This window comes from Heliconius melpomene, chromosome 12 (genome assembly GCF_056956725.1).
Source record: "Heliconius melpomene rosina isolate 202511_hmr_F chromosome 12, ASM5695672v1, whole genome shotgun sequence".
In the NCBI taxonomy this organism is placed as follows: domain Eukaryota; kingdom Metazoa; phylum Arthropoda; class Insecta; order Lepidoptera; family Nymphalidae; genus Heliconius; species Heliconius melpomene.
In genome coordinates this window covers 12,621,766-12,646,407 of record NC_140400.1, presented here as the reverse complement: position 1 = coordinate 12,646,407, position 24,642 = coordinate 12,621,766, and the positions used below count along the sequence as shown (strand labels likewise).

At 30.7% G+C, this 24,642-nt stretch overlaps 1 protein-coding gene across 4 annotated transcripts; it reads left to right on the top strand.

Moving 5' to 3' along the window:
* Window positions 1-17: 17 nt before the first annotated feature.
* Eip63F-1 (Ecdysone-induced protein 63F 1) lies at window positions 18-24,591 on the top strand. 4 transcript variants are annotated; one of them, XM_085194067.1, is made up of 7 exons: window positions 18-141; window positions 4,368-4,400; window positions 7,744-7,831; window positions 19,076-19,219; window positions 22,498-22,630; window positions 22,942-23,090; window positions 23,573-24,591. In XM_085194067.1, exons 1-7 carry the CDS (start codon window positions 52-54, stop codon window positions 23,593-23,595), a joined length of 660 nt encoding a protein of 219 aa, XP_085050193.1. In that variant the 5' UTR covers window positions 18-51; the 3' UTR covers window positions 23,596-24,591. The 4 variants fall into 4 exon arrangements, with proteins under 4 accessions (XP_085050193.1, XP_085050194.1, XP_085050196.1 ...); XM_085194068.1 differs by lacking the exon at window positions 18-141 and adding an exon at window positions 554-694; XM_085194070.1 differs by lacking the exon at window positions 18-141 and adding an exon at window positions 3,644-3,720.
* Window positions 24,592-24,642: the final 51 nt, after the last annotated feature.

The window sequence follows — 24,642 nt, the reverse complement described above, 5'->3', positions numbered from 1 at the left end:
GCGGCGCGTGGCGGCCGGCAGTGCTCGCCGACCGCCGGGGCACGCCGCGCCATGCACCGCTCGAGCGGCTCTCCGCCGGCAACTCCTCCCGCGCACTCCGGCTTCGGCGCCTTCTGCAGCGCGATTTCTGAAACGATCTCGGTACGTACCGTACCTGGTTCAATCAAACACCCCCCTCCACCGCCCTCCAACGCCCTCCACTCGCACATTATACGTTGGCGTAGCGTCGACTCGTTTTATGACACTATCGTCGCCAAAAACGGATTTTGGCGGCGATTCTTGCGATCTTTCGAATTCCCTATTAGAACTGCAGCCTACTCATGTTTAAATTGAAATGTGTCGTTCTCTATTTGGGGACGCACGTGCTCCCCGAGGTCCACGATAGTAGATTTTTTTAGGCTGACTTTGAACAGAATCATAAATATTATCACGAGAGTAAAAAATATAAACAAGTTTATTATTAGAGCTCGTTCGGACCGGGTCGCACGGCCGTGATTTGTCTGATGGCTGTGATATACCGAAATATCCGCGCAATAAACGAACTCGAAGGCGAGGCGTACAAAGACCGAGCGCGACATCAGGCACTCGTGATTACTCCCCACGCCGCTCACCACGGCCAGCGCCAGTCTTCGTCACCACAAATTGTCACCTCTACCTGCCATCGACGTTGTGATATTCACCTCTTCTACCATAGGTACCTACAGAATCCAATCACGTAATTTACTTTTAATAACTATAAAATACTTATTAGCTTGTGTTTGTTGTATGTGGTAATTATATTATAAAAAAAATATAATTAAGTAGTATTAGTCATAAAAAGTGAGTGTTAAAACAGTGAAGATTCTTGTGTTTGTTTTTCTATGGTGAAATGTTTGTTTTTATTTTGAATTGTAATGTTATCTGATTTTACAATAACAAAATTTCGAATTAATATAAACTTAAATTAAATAGAAGATTCGCCGGGTAGGTCCCAGAAACGTGGTGTTGTTTAGTGTTTTATCTATTTGTACAGGGTTCATGACTATTTCTACGACTTCCATAAAACGTTTAATAGCACAGTTTTTACGGTTCCTAACTCAAAGAAAAAACAGAACCCTTAGGTATAGAATCAATTTGTTGTCTTTTCTGTCCGCCTGTTTAGAACATTTATTTTAAGATCGCGTGAGGTCATCAATTTGAAATTAATGTCAAATATTTAGATCTACAGTCCGGAGAAAAATATAGAAAGAAAAATATAGAGAGAAAAATATAGGCTTTTAAATTAAGCAATCCAAAGATAAGACCATGTATGCATCGCTTTTATTGCAATTTGTATGAAATTCCCGGGTAAATTCTTCTGTAGGGTACTTCCCGTGGACGTATAATTATGAAATTTGGCATGCAGTGAACTTACTACGCAAATAATGGAAAAAATCAATCACAATAACGGAATCCTCGGTAGACGAGATTTGACCGGTGTTTTTTACGCTAAATTGAAAAAAATTAATAAATAATCTAAGATTGCCATTATTTTTTATGACTTTTAAATAATTATGTAGATAGGCAGAGCCATAGATATTATGCATGCTAAAATTACTAGAAAATATATGCTCGTTATTCATTGTTAATTTGAGAAACATTTAACTCAAACAAGTTGTATACACTTGTCGTTATCATATATTAGTGTTAGCATATTTTACTTACATATTACACTGACTAACGGAAAATTAATTAACGTTATTTTATGGTTCAATATGTCGAATATTTACATTAAGCGAGTGCTGTGGTGGAAATATTTTACTTTCTTAATATTATTTAGAATAGACCGATTATTTAAGCTCCTAAAGGATTTATTAAAAACTTAGTACACTCTTCCCTTCTTTCTATTTATATTAAGATACAATTGTCGGGTACATACTAAAGGTGCAACTTTTACAAGCGCAATTACGATTTGAACTAATTTACTAAATATTTAACTATTAATAATTAAGTATAATGATAAAAAATACCCCTTTATCTGTGTATCACTCTAGTACAGTCTATTAAATTACGTGTAAGTGTTTGAAATGGTACATTTATTTCCTTTGCGTGTTAATTATTATACTTGCCTAAAAATGTTTCATTATTTTTTGAGCTTTCATATATTTTATTTACCTCTACAAATTTTTAAAAATAATATTACATTATAATACAGAAGCGTCAATATTTCTATTAATTAAAAACCAACATAAAAATATGGAGAAAAAACACAAAAAATAAGCTTCATATTGACATGTTATGCACCCACACGCTTAATATGCAGCTAGGATGCATAATCAATTTATTTTCAACGACTTCTACGAGTTGCCGCTCGCAACTTCGTCTGCGTGAGGTTCACGATGTAGAATGTAATATCTTATAATGTTTTTCTTGTAGTTTTAAGGGTTTCAAGAAATCTTCTCTTTTCTCCTCCTACTCTGTCCAAAGAACTTACAGCATTTTACTCAGTTTTTTTCAGTGGTTTCGACTGTGCGTTTGTAATTGTTTATTTTGATGAGATTATATATTATCAAAGGACTTTTTACAAATAAATTAACGTTAACGTTCGCTTGTGTAAAGATCGTGTCGTATGACAAGAGGTATGGCCATTAATCAGGCTCCACCAATACAAACTAGGCACAACAAGGCACTGCAAGGCTGTTTTCATTGTATAAAGGTTTGACCGTATCGATCGGAAAAGATGTATAGTCACTTTTATTTTTGTTATGCTGTAGTACCTATTATTAACATTATAGTATCTTACCATATACTACCCTACACTATAATATTTGCAAGTACTACAGGGGTGTTTTTTAATTTCTTATACAAATAAATGAACTAAATGATAACAGTTGATAGGTTTTCGTAAAAAAGGAATTTATTCTCTACTCTCTTTCTATTAAATCAAAGTAAAAATGTCATTATCAATAAGATTTTACCCATATTTTAACTTTATACTTTTTTTTTATTTGTTTTTTATCTGTATTTTGAAATATCTTGACATATTTTTAAATTTTTGTATCGTGCTAGAAACTAATGTTAATAGAATATGTTAATAGAATAACTTATGTTTATAGAATATGAAATAATTTGTAGCATATAATATGTAAAGTTTCTTCTGACCGGGTTCCAAAAAATTACACCAACAACAAAAAGCACAAAGTCAGTAATTCTATTCGAAACCGTTTGTTACGCGGGAAATAGCAATTGGACAGTGGCACGCATCGTTTCTAAATAGCGATTATAAATAAAAGATAGGGAACTCGGCCACTGCTCTTTCTATTTCTGATTGAAACCTACTCCAGAATCAAGAACACGGCCAGGTTAGCGGGGTTTGTTTAATGGATTCCCATTGTCAATGGGCTTACGCGTTTAAGAGCTTACTATTCAAGTTCCTGTATTTCAAACGATATGTAAGTGTATTGATCAATTTTGTTTTTTTTCTTTGTCAAAAAGTATTAGAAATGTAAAGTTTTTAAATGATTATTTATATTTTATAAACATAATAACATAAGACCGAATTTAATGTGACATGTTATCTTTACTAATAATGGAAAAGACATATTACATAGTGTAATTAATAATAATTATATATTATAATTGTAGGAACCTTGGTAGGTACTCTTAGATAAAATTTTCCAAAAGATAAATAATAATCATGCAATAGCTATCGAAGTACTATAAGTTTAATAATGCCGCAACTATTACAGTAAAATAAGTTTTGTAAGTACGTGCGTATAACTAAGAGTATATAATATTAAGGTATATCTAGGTTCTTCTCGTTATTTAGTTTAGCTATTCCTAATAACTACTTCAAAAAAAATTTAAAACATTTCCTCTCAAATTTGGCAAGATTCCAGACCTTGGAGTCGGTCAGTAGGTATGTAGTGACAAATTCTTATAGAAATAATTGTAATAAGCTTCGTTTATATTAATTACTTATTAATTTCTTTATTTCAGTTTATATAATAATAATTTTCATTCTAATTTATCAACATTGAACTTTGCATTTTCTTTTACGTTTTGCTTCTTTTCTTAAACGTTTTATCAAATTAACTTTCACAAAATGTAGAGTCAATCATTCAAAGTAAATAGAAAATATAATATTATTCGGTGTGTCTTACTTTCAAATTCTTTAAATTCAATTCTTCTTCAATTTCTGATATTTGTTGTTCATTTCATATGTCCGCAAATTAAAGTTTGTCCATTTCTATTATATTAGATATATTTAGTATAGTTGCCCTATAATCCTGAAATTGGTACGGGAGCATCGGCAGGCGAGTCCGATTCGCACTTAACCGATTTTTTAAAGTGCTATTATTTCGCATTATCTACTTATAACGTTATTCTAACTTTACTTTTTGTTTCAGGGTATGGCGACTACTTCTAGAAGTAGAAGAAAGGTAAGAGTTCCATTATATTGTACCTAATATTTTTCCTACTTTAAATTGTAAAACTGGCAAGTAGACCAAATCCTATATAATTTTCGCATTTTAAAAGTTATTAAAAAAGCTGCTTTATTCTAAGGTTTTATATATACAAATGTAATCTTCTTCTTCTTCTTCCTCCTGGCATTAATCCCGGCTATTGCCAAGGTCTGCCCTCCTACTCAACCTACTCCACTTTGCACGGTCTTTTGCGTCCTCGGTGGTTAGACCATTGGCTCTCATGTCCTGCATCACGACATCCAGCCAGCGCTTCCTTGGGCGTCCAGGAGGTCTCACTCCAGGAACTGATATAGCAAGGCACTTGCAACCGACATAGTTCTTAGGCCGGCGCGTAACGTGGCCAAACCATCTCAGACGATGCTCTTGGAGCTTATCCGCTACGTCACGGACCCCAAGACTACCTCGAATGAATGTGTTGCGTATGCGGTCAGACCGCGTTACGCCGCACATCCACCTCAGCATCTTCATTTCCGTGACGTGAAGCTCCTGAGTGTGCCGAGATAGTGCCGGCCAACATTCGCTGCCGTATAAAAGAACCGGTCGGATGATGCTCTTGTATATCAGCCCCTTGAGTTTGGGCGGTATTCTGCGGTCGCAGACCACACCAGAGACCTCCCGCCATTTGGCCCAGGCAGCGCTTATCCGCCCTTGGACATCGTGATCGATGCCTCCAGACTCGTGCATAACGGATCCAAGGTACCTGAACTTCTCCGACTTAACGGCTGGCTCAGGACCTATAAGGATCGTGCTCGAGTCCCGGCTCCCGCAGGCCATGTACTCTGTATATATACAAATGTAATATTTTACAAAATAACACATCGTATCTAGCCATAACCAACGCAATGTTTGGAATCTTTGGAAGCATGCATTCCCGCGTGTGCCAACACAATGTTATTACTCCAATGTTTCCAAATATTCGCAACTATGTGCCTAATTTGCAACATCGCTGTCCTTGACTTTGGTCACTTTATCGAGCCAAAACCATATTACGTACCTACCTATGTTAAAATTAGACAAACTTCATATATTCCAACCTTACTTTATATAAGTACTTATACTTTGACTACAATAAGCTAAACTATATGAAATAATGAAATGCCACCTGGTAAATAACCATAACAGTCCAGCTACACATAAAATAATGAAAAATATCGCTTTTGTGAAAGATGTTCAGCCTGTTAGACATTTTGCATTGACATATAAAAATAAAATATTTAGAATATGTGATGAATAGACTAGATTAATTAAAAGAAAATTACGGTTACATTTCATTTATAGATAGATGTAAGAATTTAAGATTTACATTTTTCTATGAAAATTTGAGGACGAGGGTTGGATGTTTAATTCATACAAAAAGTAAATAGATTGATTTAATACAGTCTTTGAAGATTGCAGTAAACAAATGGCCGCCTTACCTTTGCTATTACTAATTATTCATAAGCATAGTATGTTTCATTGCCAGCATTGGATTTTCATATTTTTTCATGAAGTTAAATATTGTGGTGAAATTCAGTAGCCAAGTCCCGAGTTGATATTGTGCCAACCGCGACATTAGTTAGGTATTTCAAAGCGATCTTCATCTGTTCAAATTCATCCACTGAATAATTTTATTCAATTTATATATCTAATTAAGTTTAATTTCATCCATAAATCTGTGATCCGTAAATATACTTCGAGACATTTCTTAATATCTTGGTTTGGCACTACATAAACTGATATTAGGACCATATTATGTATAGGGAATGTATTTGTACACTAATTATATTATAGAATATAAAAAATAAATAATTGAAGTTCAATAATTTCATACTTTATAACGAGCTAAAAATATCAGTAAAGACAGAAGTGTCAGTCAGACTCGCCAACGAGTTCAGAATTATATGTCAACGGCAAGTGCAACTTATACGTGTGGACAAATTTAAGATTGCAGGTGAATGCACTTATTTTGTAGGAAATGAACTACAAATATAACTTTGATATTAATTTCAGCGTGATGCCTCCACACGTACTCGAGATAAACGTTATTGACACATGTTCAGGCGGACTATGAGATTATAATAGTTTACTTTTTTTTTCATCATAAACTCTTTTTTAAGAATCCATATAATTGCGCCTGTGGCTACAAGAATCAAAAAGAAAGACAAGGAAAGTTAGTAATGATTAGGTATAAGCGTAAAACTTACTAATTAAAATCTGTAGAATCTTCTTTACAGTATAATATGATTTTAATATAGAAAGACTATAATATTAAATGTTTCCTTTTGTCAGACAGTTGGTAGCTACATATATAGATAACTATCGTAGATGTGATGGCTTCCATCCGCATTTTACTCTTTGTTTCTGTGTCTTCAATTTGTAAACTCTCAAGTATCTCTCAAAGAATGCCAAAGCAGCATCTCTATTGCTCAGGTACAAAAGGTTGAAACCTGTATAATAATACAACCATGTTCGCCCAAATTGGATTATTCTCATAGAAACAACAACTGAGACAGATATGGGTTATTTCAAGACAAGTTATTTCGATAAAATAAATAATTTTAACACAATGTTAAATATTTTGTTAATACTATTGAGTTACAATTGAAATTAAAAAAATAAGTTAATCAATTAAGAAAATACGATAATATTTTTTTTTTCTTGAGATTTTCCCGAGTAAGATTTAATATCACATCCAAGCCTACATACATATGTGCCTTATTTTTTAAAATATATATTTTTTTAAATATATATTAGGCTGTCGTGGCGCAGCAGGCCAGCATATACTGATAGCCACCTATCAGTCTGATTTCGGGAGACTAAATTATTCTCATTTCTTCGCTAGTAGGAAGATAAAGCGGTGTGTTGAGTTCCGCCAATCAACACAACGAGAAATGGGAAACGGATTCTCTAAACTCTAGGTTCCCTCCAACCATACCCTACTTAATGGAGAAACAGCGCGAAGTTCAAACATATTCATTTTCTACATATTTTATATTGCAATTTGCAGTAGAATTAGATAAGCACAAATTAAGAGAATCACTTTTAAAATTCAATTAAAAATTTAAATACTATGAAAATGTAATTATTTTAATATATTTAAATATCAATATATTGATCAACCTTTACATGATAACGAGTACGAAAACTCTGATAACGTTCAGAAGTTGATAAAATTGTGCTGATACATATTTTACCGACATAACACAGTAAACATATTGTTTTGAAAGGCAGTATTGGTCAACTTCAGAGCGATTAATGTTAGTGTTATATAAAGGCAGTGTGTATGTCTGACGTTAACAGCAATTGTATTGGCTTGCAGCAAGAGGATGAGAAGAAGAACAAGAAAAAGTCGTCTCCAGTGGACGATCGTCCATCAGTGCCCGCGCCAAGTGAAGCAATGCTCAATAGTGAGTATCCTTTTATATTTTACTAGCCAAAAGGCAATTTTCGAAAAATATTACGATTTTTTATATTTTTGTCTACATAAAAAAATAATAATCGTCTAATAATGTTATTGTTTATTGAATAATAGGCAATAGTATGTATGTATGTGTCATGGTCAATTAACTATGAGCGAAATATAATGTAACGTCCATTATGGCATCGGTTTACAAAAATCGATTGTAAAGGTCAATTTGCATGAGCTAACAAATTTTCTAGGTAAAAAATAATAACATGGCTTTCTGAAGTAAATTATACCAATTTACGCATATACGTACATACATTACATTATTACGCTATACTTATATTTTATTTATACTTAAATTTTAAGTATAAAAGTGATTTTCTTTTAAGTCTTAAAAGAAGAAGTACCCCACCCTATCCTACTAAACAGGATTTGTTATACAAAACTGTAGATACGAAAGTTATTATAGATAAAAGGTAGTCTATTGTTAATAGGTACAATTTTGATTGTGAAAAGATACCATTGCCGCTATCTAGACGGAACACTTTAAAAGATTTCAACAACACAGTAACATAAAGTGTTCAAAGAACTAGTGTCGTTTATTTACTTCAGTATTTTGTTGTTCTGCTCTAATCCCAATCACAAAGGATTACAAATCTGTTTCAAATCTCCACGATCTTAACTCCCTCAGTCAAATTATTAAATTGTAAAATTCACCATCTAATAAAACTAATAACTAACCTAACGTCACGACGTCAATCCTATTTTTTTTACCTTTTCACTGTATCCAGATTACGGAACAGATTAGGGAGAATTTTTAGACACTCTGTTAATATAGTTTTTAGACACTCCGTTCCCTATCAAGACACTTGAGATAAAATATAGTACGTAATAACTATGAAACGTAGTACGTAGATGAAACGGCTCTGGTTAAGCTAAGCCTGAATTTCAGAACAAGCTCGGGACCTCCTATTTTTGTGCGGAACTCTATGTGGGAGAGCCCGACTCGCGCTTGTCCGGTTTTTTTTGTAAAATCTATTTTTAATGAATTTAGTTCAATATCGTCGACGGCTTTGCACTCTATAGTAATTAAATTCCTTTATCTTTATTTACTAAATTGCTATGACTTTATAGTGGCTTCAAATCACCTCGAGTATGATTAATGATATGGAGGCTTTACATCGTTTAGTTAGTGATTAGCAAGTATAAAGCAGCCTTCAGTATAACCTGATCTAGATATAGATTTTTGTTTTTTATACTTCAAATAATTTCAGATCTTTTTAATATGTCTACTTTATATATTTGAATTATGCACACAATAATCAATATATTTTTCTAGTTTTTGTTATAGATGAAATAGATAGATACTTTTTATAAAGGTATAAATTAACAAATTTCAAATTAGTTAGACAAAACTTAGATTCGTTAAAATGTCAATTGTTTAGAAATTTAGATCATTGACACCGTTTAACAAGACGATGTGCCAAGAATGTTCTGATAAGTCAATCTCAGAAATATGAAATGTGAAAAAAAACTGTTACTAAGAACAACCCACGACATACCTACTTACAAATAAAAGTATATGATGATATTTTGGGAACTGTAATAAATTCCACAGAAGAATTATATTATACAAGCATTTACAAGACATTACAATTACTACAAGACGGAATTTTCTATTGAACCTCTTTCAGCAAGCCACTATTTAAATTGTCAAATTAGATAAAATTCTATGGTGCAACTGCCTCTATTTTATTTAAAGTTCCAAACACCTAGAGTGTTAACTGAAATCTAAATATAATTATTACCTTGGAGTTGGGGCAAATTGAAATAAAATTTTATTCGCTTTTATACGAATTTGTCCTAGTTTGTAGGTCTCTCCTTGCTTTATTATTTTATCTATATCTGTCAAGATTTAATATAAAACAGTTAATTTATGCAATCAATTACAATTCAATAGAATACCTAATAAAATACGAATATCATTTAGTGAAATTGATTGATACCTAATTTCTGGTATCTATTTTGAGTGACAGTGTTCTATCAAATGTACGAGTAAGTTATTAATTTAAAATTAATAACTTACTCGTACATTTGATAGAATAACATACAAATTTAAATTAGTATAAAAAAATCATTTAAAATTTAAATTAAGGTAAAGAAGATTTTTAACTAGTGAAGATGCTATCTAAGCTGATTGATTGCGCATTGATAATAAAAAAAAACAAAGCATGTTTGTAGATAGTCTTAAAATTGAAAGATGAAAGAAGATAAGAGCTGTGTAAAATATCTACGTAACGGCTTTTTAATCTTTTGTCAATATTGTGAGCGGTACAAGGCAAAGTAAGGGAAGGCTTATTTTCACGAAACTCATTTCTAGTGCACACGACAGTTACTTAGAATATTTATTTGCAAATTCAGGTCTTTATGTAGATACGTAAAACTTTCGGTATTTCCGTTATATTGAATAGTGATTAGTTTTATCGTGCGGCATGAGTCATCAAAAGAACAATGAATTCTGTAAGTGACAAATAGCAGTAATATAATAAATGTTTTAAATGACCTGAAAGTTGGTACAATAATTTACAAAAAATTGGCTATTAATAAAATCAAATAAAACATAATACAAAATAAAATAAATAATCCTCACATAGCTCAAGTGATTGAGTTAAAAAGTTACGGTTAACTTGCGTCTTTTTACTTCAGCTTACTAGTAGGGTAGGGAGAGGGAACCTAGGAACCTAGTGTTAAGACATTCTGTTCCTTTTAGAAAAGATACTTCCGTTCCCCACTTTCCCCCGAATTCTAGCCTTTTTCTCGTTATGTTTTACTATCCGTGTAAATACTATTTAAATTTTTGTATATTTAATATGTTGTATTCACTCATGATACAAAATAGAAATACAAACATACATATTCTATGAATAAAATAACAACTTAAATTTCTTATTTTGCCGTAAAACTTATTAACAAATTTATTACCTACAATATAAAATATCTATAAATAGTGTTCAATGGCGTTACAAATAATAACAGAATTATTATCAATACAAAGTAATGAAATGTGTATGTGAGTTTTATTACATTTTCATCAAAAGACATGTAATAATTATATATATTGTACTTATTAATAAAAGTCAGTGATATTAATTGTAATGACATTGAAAAATATTTATAGTTAGATATTAAAATAAATGTGCGGGATACTTGTACGAAACAGGCCTATTTTAAAACGAAAGTCAAAGCCAAGAAGTGGGAACGAAGAACGAGGTCTAACTGTAATCAATTTAGAGTACCTCAGAAACTGTTAGACTGAAAAGTTTTGTGATGTACCTGTTACTTATTTTAATGTTTAATAATATTAAATTATAATTATTTTTAATAATAATAATTTATTTAGCAAAAAAAAACTTCAATTTGTTTGTAGATTATGTTGACAACAATTGTGACATAATCTAACACGGCGGCAATTAACTTAAATGGAATAGAGACTGACGCCTTAACTAAGTTTCCCTGTGTTTCAGGCAAATTAGATTTATTTAAAAATAATAATTGAGGCCACTCGTGGCATAGGAGTAGTTGGGATTTGTTGGTTCTGACGCGCCAGAACCAACAGATGCGCTAGAACCACGGGGGTGTGCCAGACCCCGCGAGCCGACTTGTCGATGCGTCGAAATTAAAAAAAAAAAAAAAAAAAAAAAAAAAAAAAAAAAAAAAAAAGGTTTAGCCCCCCATTTGAATCGATTGCGCCGGGTCCCAGAGCTGTAGCTCTAACCGTTCCAAAGATAGTTTTTCGATTAATTAAATGCCACTAGACGCGTCTCTTATCACTCACCCTCATTAAGCTCGGGCCCGGCCTTATCGCTCGCTTCCCCGAATTGCTAACAACGAACCTACGTCACAGTGCAGTGTTGCTGTCTCTTTCTTGCATTACTTATCACCTAACGACACCACAGTGCCCATCTCTTTGTCGCTATGTTGCCTAACAATTTGTTTATTAAAAACTTCTCATTTAATATGCAATTTCTATCATTTTAATCTAATAAAAATGTCTAACCTAACCTAACCTACCGAAATCCTGCAATTTCTCTCATTTTAATCAAAGCGCCAGAAACCGCGATACAGGACTGTGTGCTAGAACCCGCGATATTAAATCGCTTTCTACAAATGATTTTCTTATTACAATCTTTGTGAATTTATTTAGTCTAAATACTTCCATTGTATTTTTTACTATATAATGTTTCAAATAATGGTGCGCCGATGTAGCAATCTTTTGTTTATTAAAAACTTCTCATTTAATATATATATTTTTATGAAATGTAGCAAAAAGAAATCGAAATGAGAGAATAAAAATGTCAAAAAATGTTCAACCTAACCTAACCTAAGAATAAAAATCTTTTGTTTATTAAAAACTTCTCATTTAATATATGTATTTTTATGAAATGTAGCAAAAAGAAATCGAAATGAGAGAATAACAATGTAAAAAAATGTTCAACCTAACCTAACCTAAGAATAAAACTCTTGATTTACTAAAATTTTACTTTGTTTTATTTTCATTTGAAACGCATTTTAATAAAACCAAATAATATTTTTTATCACTTTAAACAAAAAGACTAAATAAATTAATTTACTAAAATTTTACTTTGTTTTATTTTCATTTGAAACGCATTTTAATAAAACCAAATAATATTTTTTATCACTTTAAACAAAAAGACTAAATAAATTAATTTACTAAAATTTTACTTTGTTTTATTTTCATTTGAAACGCATTTTAATAAAACCAAATAATATTTTTTATCACTTTAAACAAAAAGACTAAATAAATTAATTTACTAAAATTTTACTTTGTTTTATTTTCATTTGAAACGCATTTTAATAAAACCAAATAATATTTTTTATCACTTTAAACAAAAAGACTAAATAAATTAATTTACTAAAATTTTACTTTGTTTTATTTTCATTTGAAACGCATTTTAATAAAACCAAATAATATTTTTTATCACTTTAAACAAAAAGACTAAATAAATTAATTTACTAAAATTTTACTTTGTTTTATTTTCATTTGAAACGCATTTTAATAAAACCAAATAATATTTTTTATCACTTTAAACAAAAAGACTAAATAAATTAATTTACTAAAATTTTACTTTGTTTTATTTTCATTTGAAACGCATTTTAATAAAACCAAATAATATTTTTTATCACTTTAAACAAAAAGACTAAATAAATTAATTTACTAAAATTTTACTTTGTTTTATTTTCATTTGAAACGCATTTTAATAAAACCAAATAATATTTTTTATCACTTTAAACAAAAAGACTAAATAAATTAATTTACTAAAATTTTACTTTGTTTTATTTTCATTTGAAACGCATTTTAATAAAACCAAATAATATTTTTTATCACTTTAAACAAAAAGACTAAATAAATTAATTTACTAAAATTTTACTTTGTTTTATTTTCATTTGAAATGCATTTTAATAAAACCAAATAATATTTTTTATCACTTTAAACAAAAAGACTAAATAAATTAATTTACTAAAATTTTACTTTGTTTTATTTTCATTTGAAACGCATTTTAATAAAACCAAATAATATTTTTTATCACTTTAAACAAAAAGACTAAATAAATTAATTTACTAAAATTTTACTTTGTTTTATTTTCATTTGAAACGTATTTTAATAAAACCAAATAATATTTTTTACATTAGCATTTATTACATAATAAATAATGTTTCATACATATTTTTTTAAGGTAAAACTAAATATGTACATATAAAAAAATACATAACATTTTATAATATATTTTCTTAACTAATACAATAAAAATGACATCTTAATACTATCTTAACTTATAATGACCCCAAGCTAATGTATCTATTGAGTTATGCAAAATATGTCGCTTGGTGTCGTTGTATGACAAACAAATTTTATTATTTTTTTGTGTAAATATAACATGTTTGATGCTTCTAAATCTATACATTTCAGCAAGTTGTATTTTTTTATTAAATAAACATGATTTATAGTCACTAACATTTAATTTCTTAGTTACACTTTTATTAACCCCTTTAGCTTTGGTGATAGTACGATCTTCAACACTCATTGCATACATTTTTGATCGCAATCCAACAAATTCAGTAAGAATTTTTCCGTTGTTCTCGTCTTTAAAAAATCCTAATTTCTTTTTATTTACTTGAGGAAAGTGAAATTGATTATTTGAAGGATAATCAGAAGTATCGAAATATGAATTTAAATCTTCCTTAATTTCTTTGTAAAAATCACCGCAAAATATTTGGTATATCAGACTATCAGTATCAGTATATAACAATTTTATGTTGGTAAATTTATTTTTCATGTACTGATAGTGAAAGTCATACATTAAAGTCTTGGATATCTCTAATATGCTAAAACCTAAATATATGGGCTTATTATAAAACAATTTAGTTTTGCGAAGTTGGACTGCGACCAAATTTTCAGAAAAAATGGAAAGACTGTGGAATTCGGGGCGAGCAATGAGACTCTCAACATCTTTGATTTTTCCATGATTTTCCCAATGTGTTAATAATTTCACGTTTACTCTTTTTTCGATATTTTCCATTGTCTTTCCAAATACAGAATTATTCATCAGCTTATAAAAATCTTTTTCAAAGTCGGATGTTGCTAAAGTTCGTAATTGAGTGTTTAATTCAATATATTTTTTTAACCAAGGTTTTTGCTTGAATTTTAATACTCTATGAACTTTTTGTACTCGCAAACCATATTTCTCACATTGCAAAAGGTTTCTATAATGTATAACATATTTTTTTTTGTTATATAAATTAGTAACTAATTCAGATTCTTTCGAATTACCCACACAAATATTTTCTGGACACAATGGAAAGTCGGAATGAGCATCATGTAAGCTATCGGGGTATTCTAGATCTACTTCTAAAATATATCCAATATCAGAGGTGATTGGTACATTATAATTTACATAAGGATCTTCCCATTCAAAATTAGACAAAGGAAAGTATTGAGACATAGCCCACCCATATAAATTGTTTGCATCAAGATAAATTAAATATGAAATAAGATCATTACTATCAAAAGTTTTCATGTGTGGATTATTTGCTTTTGCATAGCGATTACTGCATTGCGATATGCCTCCTCTAATACTGGATTTGACAAAAGCAATTTTGTCAAAATCTGTCAATAATTCTAGTTCAACTTTGGTATATTTTAACATAGCATCCCAACTTAACCCTGGAGCGGTACAGTAATGAGCAGGATCTAAATCGTAAGTCTTCATGCAAACATTTCTAAAATTTTCATTTCAATTTCATAAGTGATAAGCATACAGTTTGAATATTATAAAAACTAAATTAGACGACAGAGAGAAATGGTCACTTTATCAACAAACTCTTATTTGTATTTTATTGCTAAAGATCGAAAACCAATAGAAATACCCTTAGTAAATTTTGGTGAGTCGGAAAATTATTATACTAACTTGCACAATGTAGCGGAACAAACCTATTAAAATACCGGATAACGATAATATTCAAACTGTATGCTTATCACTTATGACTAATAAAGAAACAATGGCGTTAGTAATAGCAAATCTGTTACAAATTTGAGCATGTCTAAAATTCCACAATAACAACTAAAAAATAAATCAAAAATATATATATTTCCACTGTCAGAGTATGGCTGACTATTCTAATCTTTACTTAAAAACTGATGTAATACTTTTATGTGATATTTTTGAAAATTTTAGAAATGTTTGCATGAAGACTTACGATTTAGATCCTGCTCATTACTGTACCGCTCCAGGGTTAAGTTGGGATGCTATGTTAAAATATACCAAAGTTGAACTAGAATTATTGACAGATTTTGACAAAATTGCTTTTGTCAAATCCAGTATTAGAGGAGGCATATCGCAATGCAGTAATCGCTATGCAAAAGCAAATAATCCACACATGAAAACTTTTGATAGTAATGATCTTATTTCATATTTAATTTATCTTGATGCAAACAATTTATATGGGTGGGCTATGTCTCAATACTTGCCTTTGTCTAATTTTGAATGGGAAGATCCTTATGTAAATTATAATGTACCAATCACCTCTGATATTGGATATATTTTAGAAGTAGATCTAGAATACCCCGATAGCTTACATGATGCTCATTCCGACTTTCCATTGTGTCCAGAAAATATTTGTGTGGGTAATTCGAAAGAATCTAAATTAGTTACTAATTTATATAACAAAAAAAAATATGTTATACATTATAGAAACCTTTTGCAATGTGAGAAATATGGTTTGCGAGTACAAAAAGTTCATAGAGCATTAAAATTCAAGCAAAAACCTTGGTTAAAAAAATATATTGAATTAAACACTCAATTACGAACTTTAGCAACATCCGACTTTGAAAAAGATTTTTATAAGCTGATGAATAATTCTGTATTTGGAAAGACAATGGAAAATATCGAAAAAAGAGTAAACGTGAAATTATTAACACATTGGGAAAATCATGGAAAAATCAAAGATGTTGAGAGTCTCATTGCTCGCCCCGAATTCCACAGTCTTTCCATTTTTTCTGAAAATTTGGTCGCAGTCCAACTTCGCAAAACTAAATTGTTTTATAATAAGCCCATATATTTAGGTTTTAGCATATTAGAGATATCCAAGACTTTAATGTATGACTTTCACTATCAGTACATGAAAAATAAATTTACCAACATAAAATTGTTATATACTGATACTGATAGTCTGATATACCAAATATTTTGCGGTGATTTTTACAAAGAAATTAAGGAAGATTTAAATTCATATTTCGATACTTCTGATTATCCTTCAAATAATCAATTTCACTTTCCTCAAGTAAATAAAAAGAAATTAGGATTTTTTAAAGACGAGAACAACGGAAAAATTCTTACTGAATTTGTTGGATTGCGATCAAAAATGTATGCAATGAGTGTTGAAGATCGTACTATCACCAAAGCTAAAGGGGTTAATAAAAGTGTAACTAAGAAATTAAATGTTAGTGACTATAAATCATGTTTATTTAATAAAAAAATACAACTTGCTGAAATGTATAGATTTAGAAGCATCAAACATGTTATATTTACACAAAAAAATAATAAAATTTGTTTGTCATACAACGACACCAAGCGACATATTTTGCATAACTCAATAGATACATTAGCTTGGGGTCATTATAAGTTAAGATAGTATTAAGATGTCATTTTTATTGTATTAGTTAAGAAAATATATTATAAAATGTTATGTATTTTTTTATATGTACATATTTAGTTTTACCTTAAAAAAATATGTATGAAACATTATTTATTATGTAATAAATGCTAATGTAAAAAATATTATTTGGTTTTATTAAAATACGTTTCAAATGAAAATAAAACAAAGTAAAATTTTAGTAAATTAATTTATTTAGTCTTTTTGTTTAAAGTGATAAAAAATATTATTTGGTTTTATTAAAATGCGTTTCAAATGAAAATAAAACAAAGTAAAATTTTAGTAAATTAATTTATTTAGTCTTTTTGTTTAAAGTGATAAAAAATATTATTTGGTTTTATTAAAATGCGTTTCAAATGAAAATAAAACAAAGTAAAATTTTAGTAAATTAATTTATTTAGTCTTTTTGTTTAAAGTGATAAAAAATATTATTTGGTTTTATTAAAATGCGTTTCAAATGAAAATAAAACAAAGTAAAATTTTAGTAAATTAATTTATTTAGTCTTTTTGTTTAAAGTGATAAAAAATATTATTTGGTTTTATTAAAATGCGTTTCAAATGAAAATAAAACAAAGTAAAATTTTAGTAAATTAATTTATTTAGTCTTTTTGTTTAAAGTGATAAAAAATATTATTTGGTTTTATTAAAATGCGTTTCAAATGAAAATAAAACAAAGTAAAATTTTAGTAAATTAATTTATTTAGTCTTTTTGTTTAAAGTGATAAAAAATATTATTTGGTTTTATTAAAATGCGTTTCAAATGAAAATAAAACAAAGTAAAATTTTAGTAAATCAAGAGTTTTATTCTTAGGTTAGGTTAGGTTGAACATTTTTTTACATTGTTATTCTCTCATTTCGATTTCTTTTTGCTACATTTCATAAAAATACATATATTAAATGAGAAGTTTTTAATAAACAAAAGATTTTTATTCTTAGGTTAGGTTAGGTTGAACATTTTTTGACATTTTTATTCTCTCATTTCGATTTCTTTTTGCTACATTTCATAAAAATATATATATTAAATGAGAAGTTTTTAATAAACAAAAGATTGCTACATCGGCGCACCATTATTTGAAACATTATATAGTAAAAAATACAATGGAAGTATTTAGACTAAATAAATTCACAAAGATTGTAATAAGAAAATCATTTGTAGAAAGCGATTTAATATCGCGGGTTCTAGCACACAGTCCTGTATCGCGGTTTCTGGCGCTTTGATTAAAATGAGAGAAATTGCAGGATTTCGGTAGGTTAGGTTAGGTTAGACATTTTTATTAGATTAAAATGATAGAAATTGCATATTAAATGAGAAGTTTTTAATAAACAAATTGTTAGGCAACATAGCGACAAAGAGATGGGCACTGTGGTGTCGTTAGGTGATAAGTAATGCAAGAAAGAGACAGCAACACTGCACTGTGACGTAGGTTCGTTGTTAGCAATTCGGGGAAGCGAGCGATAAGGCCGGGCCCGAGCTTAATGAGGGTGAGTGATAAGAGACGCGTCTAGTGGCATTTAATTAATCGAAAAACTATCTTTGGAACGGTTAGAGCTACAGCTCTGGGACCCGGCGCAATCGATTCAAATGGGGGGCTAAACCTTTTTTTTTTTTTTTTTTTTTTTTTTTTTTTTTTTTTTTTTTAATTTCGACGCATCGACAAGTCGGCTCGCGGGGTCTGGCACACCCCCGTGGTTCTAGCGCATTTGTTGGTTCTGGCGCGTGCGCCAGAACCAACAAGTCCCAACTACTCATAGGGGCACAAAGGGTATGTAAACGTGACAGGTTGTAGGTCTGATTCCCACTGAAGGAAATTACATATTTAATTTTTCCATTTTCTTCGCTCTGGTGTCCAGGCAAAACGCGGAATTGCACGCAATACGCAAAACCTCCGTATCCGAACCTTTGTCTAGTGCCTATTCTGCTGTGTGCAGGATACAACGTGACGATGTAAGAATTTGTTACAAGCAAATCAGTGTTTTAGATTACTTCCTAATTGATATATTTCTATAATCCTAGATCTGCGGACAGCTTTTGGTCTCTTGGACAGAGACAGCGACGGTCACGTAACACCGGCAGAGTTGCAGTTCATGCTTCGTAACCTGGGTATTGAGGTGAGCGACGAACTCATAGCTGATCTCATAAAGGATGCCAGTAAAACTGGTGAGTGATAAATAAATACACAAAATTTAATTACACTATGCTAACATTTGTTATTGTATCCATCATCTTTTTACAATAGACATTATGTTTGTAGCTGGCAACACTGCCATTAATCACTTGCTATGTATACAAAATTCTTTGTATTCTAAGAAAACAGTGAATCTAAATTTACCTTACAATTCACACCTACATAGGTTTGAATGTAATGAACTCACATAAACGTATAGATCATTCAGTATTTAATATCTTTAAATCACAAGCCAAAATGTCGTGAGATTTTAAAATATATGTCCTTGCTGAAGTACTTTCAGTCGAGTATCGCCCACTTTGCACTTTGATTTGAATTGTTGCCAAAAACGAACGCGATTTTGCGTAGATTTTTGTTATTGCTAAGATAAATTAGGTCATTTAACGATTTTTCTCTATAAAAGTTCTATTATAAAATTTATACCGGAAGTAGGTGTGATGCATATTTGTATAGGTATAAAACGTGACAATTTATCGTAATTTCTTACTGAAAGCAAAGTAAATAAAAGTTCATTAAATCGATTGAGATAATTTATTCGAAGTATTATTGTGATAGCGTGCAGGTGCGGGCCGCCGACTTCCGGTGACCTCGCGCCTTTGCACGGCTGCCCATGCTCACACCCCCTTCCTCCAAAGTTACCACTGAAAATTATGTTCACAAAAGTCATTAATATCCTGAAAGTTCACAATATGTTCTTTTTCTTTTAGAAAAATATTCAAAGATTTATTAGCGGTCCTTGTCCCAGTTTACATCAGTTTCTTTCATCTAGGTCGTTTCAGAAAGACATATTTCACGTCAAGCTAGATGTTTTATAAAAAGCCAAAGGAATCGTCAAATTAAGATATACACAAATACAAACATAGTTTAATCTATACTAAATCTACTATCGTAAATAAATGGAATATGAGGAAAATTTTAACACTAAACAGATAAGAAGCTATACTCGTATGACAAATGAGTTACGATGGAAATATAAAAGAGTTGTTACGTTGTCTCGTGGAAATCAGTGACGCGGTGAAAGCACCTGTACCGAACGAAAATACCCGGTCTGAGCACGCAACGCGCTCTATCTACGATCGCAATATACTAATCCACCGGTTCTATCAGGTTCGAGTATACACTTTAGTTTTAAATTAGATATAAGATTACAATTCAAACTCTAAAATTATTTTACTTCATATTTATTAAAACTACATCGATAAAGAAATATCCATTTTATCTCTATCTGTATTATTAAATTTAGAGGCGATATTGTTTTTAACGTTCCAATCTTTTATTGTATAAATGTTTTTATTTTTAGATGGTGGTTTTTCTTCTTTATTATTCAAAATATTTATAGAAACACAATAATTTAATTTTGCCAGTTATTATCACATAAATGCCCGTTAAAGCAATATATTTTTTTATTGATTTTATGTGGCTTGGTGCGACAGCTCTGGTTAAACGAGATGGTTATCTGATCGGATCTTATTATACTAAAAGTAATTAAATTATAAAAAATATATATAATTAAATTATTATACTATAATAGCGGCTTCTTACGTGTGGACTAACCTTAATCCTAACGGCTTATATTTAGCTCTGAAAACTGGGCTTAAGTTTTTTCCTCTATGTAAAGATATTGCTAGTTTTGTTATTATATTGTTGGGTTAGATACAAATAGTAAACAGCATTATTTAAATAAGGCTTCATTTCCATTATTATTTAGCGTGACTGGGTGTTCTCTTCAGACTTTTATATATATGTAGGTACTTATCGGTATAAATAAAGATCTAAAGATAAAATACCAGCAAACGTGTCGTTCGCTTAGAAGTAAACAAAAATAAAAATTATATGTTTTTTAGGGATTTCTAATAAAATATCCCTCTGTCTACATGGAAATTCTCCCAAATAGCTAATTGTTAGTATTGTAATTTTTTTATTAAATTAAAGTTAAGTTAAGAAATTATTAAAATACTAATTATGTTTTTTTTTCGGACATTTGAGCTTGTAATTAACATGAAATTTGAGGCCAGTTGTAGCGCAGGGGAATAAAATGTGACTGTAAACGCGACATGGGGTTGAATTCCCACACGAGGAAATTAAATATTTAATGTTTTCATTTCTTTGCCCTGGTGTCGAGACAAAGCGCTGCGTTGATTTCCGCCACTCGACGCGCAATGCCTCCGAAATTCGGCGGAAATGGGGAACAGAGTGTCTTAACACTAGGTTCCCTCTGCCTACCTTTGTACCTAAAAATACCAGTTTAATGTCAGTTAACCGTAAAAGTATGGCTGTTACTTGTTAGCTACAAATAGGTACTATACCTACATTATATAGCATACATTTACATTGTGTCAACAACAAAAATAGCTGACGGCAATGCCATGGCTTTCGACGTCATGGCTATAACGACTTCCCTAATACCGTTAATTAAGATTTAACGACACTTACAACCCTTGTGTTGACTGGCGCATTAAGAACAAAGATTATGTGGGCAGTGGACGCCGGCTTACATGCCTTTACCATTACTAAATATTTTTATCACTAGTTCACTTATCAACGCATATTAGTCCTACTTTGATACCTTCAATGGTATAGAGAAAATAAGAAATAAATCGATAATTTTTAAATAGGAATATACGACAATACGCCTTTAACTTTTGACAAGGTTAAATTTTAAAAGGTTAATAATTATTATTAATTAAATTCGTATCTAGTATTTTCATTATAACTACAGTAGAAAGTCGATTAACCGGATTAATTGTTGTCGTTAGTTATTCGATAATCGAAAATCCGGATAATCGAATGCATAGAGAAAAGCTGGTTTTGTGCATATGAAGCACAATTGTTATGTCTATTAAAAGCAACAAGTACATATCAACGAAAATCAACGTTTATTAAGAAATTATTAACATTTTCCAATATACGACTACATATAAATTACGTATCTACGCATTCTCGTACATATAAATATTCTTAGGTTTCATTGTAGAAAATTGTATAAAATAATTATCGCGCTTGATAGTCCGGATAATCGCGAGTCCTTATAACTGATGGCCGGATAATCGAGTTTCTACTGTATATTACTAATTATTTAAGGTACCTATTAAGAAAAGATAACTGCCACTTAGACCTTATATGACATACACGTTTCTCTTTTTCACATACCTATGTACCTACCTTACAATGACGAAGAGATAAAATGTACATTAAGTAAAATACGAGGAGATTATGACTTTCGCTTACGAAATAAACTGTTTTGTTACAGGAAATGGTTTAATAGATGAAAATGAGTTTATGCAGTGGGTGACAAAAATACAAGCGTTACAAGGTCTAGACGTTAGTACGAGTGGGGGGGATTCAGAAGAAGAAATAACAAGAGATTTGTTAGCAGCATTCAAGTATGTATAAACAATTAAAATTAATTAAGTATATTATTAATCTCGTATTATAAAAGAAAGATTTAAATTTATATGGTTTTGGTGCTATAACATATAGGATTACACATTAAAATGTATTTTATTTTCTTTTTCTGTTAAGGCTAGTAGTGGCCCAAGGGTACCTACAAGTCTGTGACTATAAATACGACGGTTGTGCGTTCGATTCTCACTCGTGGAAATGAAATACTTAACATTTTCTGAAATAGTTAATGTAGGAAGGCGAGGCAAAGTGTCTTTGAACTTTTGAAAAATAACTTTTTTAATGTCTGCAGAGTGTTCGACCGCGACGACAATGGATACATAACGCGCGACGAACTGCGGTCCGCGCTGGAGATGATCGGTGAGCCCGTCACTGACGCGCAGCTGAACCAGGTGCTAGCGCTCGGCGACATCGACCACGACGGCCGCATCGATTATGAAGGTCACACTTAAATATGAGTTTTTATTGTCTGTAACTGTCCAGTTTTTAGAATGTTATTAAACCCTAATGTATTACTTATTACACCAAGGGTCTGTAGTGTAACCAATGGCCTTGGATTTGCAATGATCTTTGCGTGTATATTATAAAAACCGCATATTATAAATCCCGCATGTGATAGGAAGAGGCAGAGGGCAGAGGAAGCGCACCTAGTGCTCAAAGACAGTCCTTTCCCCAAGTTTGAAGGAGGCATTGCCCGCAAGTGGCGGAGATCAGAGCGAAGAAATGAAAATTTCATTTGCCCGCGTGGGAATCAAACCTACAACATGTCGCGTCCACAGTCACGCTACGCTCGCCACGACAAGCCCTCACATATAATATAATTATTAATTTAACGCATTTTTTCATAATTAATTGGCAAAATATCAATTTTTTTTTATAATTATTATTTAATTTTTAACTTATTTTCAATATTTTTTTTACAGAATTTGTGAAGATGCTGTTGTAACATACCTCAATGAAAAGAAAGACCTCACTAGTTGTATTGGTAGGTGATAGACTACTTTTGTCTTCAATGTCTTGAGATGAGGACGCGGGTCTATTAGGAGTATAGTTATTATGAAATGTCCAAGGAGTGACTTAGGCTAATTTATTTATATATATTTTTATAGATTACTCAAATAATCTTCTGTACCTAATGCTGTATGTAGATGTACCTAATGCTTTATGTATTCTGCAAATTAGATGTCGACTACAGGCACATGTACAGCTGAAGAAGAAACCTTATCTTATTCTACACAAAAATCTATGTAAAATATTTATATTTGCTTATTTGTAACTTATTTTTAGTTGGCAGTGTTGCTTACAGTAAAATACGTTTTCTATATAAAAAAATGTACAGGATATATTTACAGTCTTACAGAATGTTATATTGTGTAAAAAAATCATTTGATAACAACTGAACATCGTGTAAACTAACTTAAACTATATGTTAATTTAGCAACATTAATTTAAATTTTTATATTCCTGTCGCGAAACCTTTTATCCGACTGATTAAAAAACCTACTCACAGATTATTTTATCAACCCGCGAGGTACTTAATAGGTAACCTAAATATTCTAGTACCATGTTTCCAAAAATATTTTTCCAGCTACTAACAAACAGCTATAACGAAAAACTTATTATGGTTATCATAAAATATTGTAGTTTTATGGTTGTGAAAAATAATTTATAAAAAAATGTAAATAGCATCATATAAGTTCAACGTAAACACCAAGTGCCCACATCTCTATATGTAACTAGATAATAATTATATTGTTTGTCTTGTTATGTGAAAACGAGTGCAAATGTGAACTACTTAATCATAATTTCATTTATTTTTGCTTTAAGTACCTAAAAGTTCACATGTGCATTAGTTTAACAGATTTCGCCTTTGTAAGGCATGTGATGTGGAATATACGTGATCAAATAAATCATAATTTGTTGTTATATTTTTATTTTTGAATGTGCTTTTTACTTCTACCCTCTGGTTGAAAGACGTAAGTCTTAAAAAGAT

Bases quoted from the DNA above. Each gene is read 5' to 3' on its own strand.
- Eip63F-1 (XM_085194067.1), top strand. From the start codon at position 52: ATGCACCGCTCGAGCGGCTCTCCGCCGGCAACTCCTCCCGCGCACTCC. The intron at 4,401-7,743 runs GTAAGAGTTCCA...ATTGGCTTGCAG, and splicing joins CTTCTAGAAGTAGAAGAAAG to CAAGAGGATGAGAAGAAGAA. The intron at 22,631-22,941 runs GTATGTATAAAC...TAATGTCTGCAG, and splicing joins GATTTGTTAGCAGCATTCAA to AGTGTTCGACCGCGACGACA.